The sequence below is a fragment of the Engraulis encrasicolus genome, chromosome 12 (genome assembly GCF_034702125.1).
Source record: "Engraulis encrasicolus isolate BLACKSEA-1 chromosome 12, IST_EnEncr_1.0, whole genome shotgun sequence".
NCBI lineage: Eukaryota > Metazoa > Chordata > Actinopteri > Clupeiformes > Engraulidae > Engraulis > Engraulis encrasicolus.
Window position 1 is genome coordinate 10,660,060 of NC_085868.1, and position 2,500 is coordinate 10,662,559.

The following is a 2,500-nucleotide window of genomic DNA, read 5'->3' on the forward strand; positions in this document are numbered from 1 at the left end:
CTACAAAAGTGAGCATGCTCGCACGCACGCATGCACGCACGCACACAAGCACACGTGCGCACACACACACACACACACACACACACACACACACACACACACACACACACACACACACACACACACACACACACACACACACACACACACACACACACACACACACACACACACACACACACACACACACACTAATTCCCCTTACCAGTGATTTGGCAGCCGTAAAGCTCAAAGCGCAGTGCGATGCCGTTGTTCCACGTCTGTGGTCGGATCCGAACAAATCGGGCCAGAACGGGCTGAGGAACTCTGTTCAGCACCACTTCAGACGGGTCCGTGTTGGCATGGAAAATCTGCACCAAAAGAACACAAAAGAAGCCCAACGGGTTAATTGAGAAGCAAACGTTTCGAGGATCCATGTACAGCCCTCAGGTACTGGTAGATGCAGGACTGTTTAACAATTCAAAGGAAAAAAAGTTTACCGCACACTTTGCGCCTCAGTTGGGAATACCGGAGCGAACCTGATGGCGTACAGAGGCGAAACACATTTTCTCACTCTTATCGTAAATGAACAAAGTCAAGCAAGTGTGCCATAAACCTTTTTATATTGCATTGTTAAACAGTCCTGCGTGCACTAAGGTTATTTCAGATGTTCAGTAAACAGACATATACGAAGAGTTCAGATGCAAAACCCCCTAAGTGCCTTTTCAGAAAATAATCTTAATTCATTTTTATTTAATACAAAGCTATCAAAATTGCATATTTTTGTATTTTATTTTTGTAATATAACTATTTATATGTATTATCAAGTTCATAAATGTAAACCAAACCAACAATGGGGTTCTCTAAAAATATAGAAGTGCAGGTCTTCAAAAATGGAGTTAGGGGTTTTTGCATCTGAACTCTTCATACACAAACAGACATAGTACATAGTACAAACATAGTACAAACCAAGAAGATGCACACACACAAACACTATACACTGCACATAACCGAGATATCAATCTGGTGTCACGTATGATCCCTTATTGTCTGGCTCCTGTATCTTGGTTCTCATCTTTTCCAGGGACAAGATACAAGATACCAGAGGCTGATAGGAAAACTCCCCCAACCAGTCAATTGTTTATGTGTACTATATGCGTGAGTGTGAGTGTTTTCTTTTAATATGGGAATGAAAATGATATGGCCGGGGTAGATGGTTTTTGCACGTACACACAGACATGCAGGCACGCACACAGACATGCGCCCGCATGCACACGCACAAGCGCGTGCGCGCACACACACACACACACACACACACACACACACACACACACACACACACACACACACACACACACACGTACAGACTCACACTCAGTCAATGTGGGCTTGCCTATTTGACCTCCAGCTATGGTGGAAGAGCCTCCTTCCTCAGGCCGAGCGAGTGAGGGAAGTACAGAGGAGAGGGAGGAGAGAAGGAGGAAAGGAGGAGAGGAGGAGGTCAAGCAGGGGGTGTCAAGCCTAGTTCCCCGGCACACCCATCTCCATGACACCCCCCCGGGGAGAGGAAAACACCAGCGGAGGAGGCCGGGAGGAAGAGCAAGACGGATATGAGCAGGGAGGAGGGAGGCCGGCCAGTCACCCAGCAAGACCACACAGGTGTCCCAACAGCCATTGGCATAGCCAACAGTGTGTGTGTGTGTGTGTGTGTGTGTGTGTGTGTGTGTGTGTGTGTGTGTGTGTGTGTGTGTGTGTGTGTGTGTGTGTGTGTGTGTGTGTGTGTGTGTGTGTGTGTGTGCTCGCATGTGTGTGTGTGTGTGTGTGTGTGTGTGCGCGCGTGTGTGTGCGCGCGCGCGCGCGCATGTGTGTGTGTGTGTGTGTAAACAAGACGTACTGAAAGAAATGTTGCGTTGGTTCGCACATGTGTGTATGTGGGTGTGTGTCTGTCTGACAGAATGGTGGGTGGATGAGGGGTCAACAGGAAGTGCTCAGGAACTACTTCCTGAGTCATCATTCCAGAGGTCCTTTTGTCTGCTGGTGACCTTGGTTATACCTCCTGTAACACACAGTACCTCATGACTGGGACCCAAATAAGGAAAGGTATTGTAAATCAAATTAGATACTATATATACGGCATACTATAAGGAAACTAAACAATAAAATGCAAAATATGTAGGTCACTTTGTGGTGAATACGTGATTATTATAATAATGTGTGATATTTTGGACAAAGCTTAGATTTCTTGCAGTCAGAATCCACATTGATGTGAATCCGTGATTATTATGATAATGTGTGATATTTTGGACACAGCTTGGATTTCTTGCAGTCAGAACCCATATAGAACCATTTTCGATTCACTAAAACCCATTCAGCCCAAGGGCATTTTTCAAAACTATTTGCAAAACAATAAACGGGGAAAAAGAAATGGATATTGGATTTTTGGGGAGGCGCGGTGAAACGAAATGTCAACCTTTGCCTCTTATTTTTTTTGTTCCTTGTTTAAATTCATCCCGTTCTTTAG

General features: G+C 45.3%; 1 protein-coding gene across 4 annotated transcripts in view; it reads right to left on the reverse strand.

Annotated features, from left to right (window-relative positions):
- Positions 1-2,500, reverse strand: part of LOC134459304 (neuropilin-2-like) — a 151,437-nt gene that overhangs the window by 61,229 nt on the left and 87,708 nt on the right. For all 4 annotated transcript variants that reach the window (XM_063211616.1, XM_063211615.1, XM_063211614.1 and 1 more), the window contains exon 8: positions 206-350. In XM_063211616.1, coding sequence (XP_063067686.1) covers positions 206-350 — 145 coding nt within the window. The remainder of the gene's footprint in view (positions 1-205; positions 351-2,500) is intronic.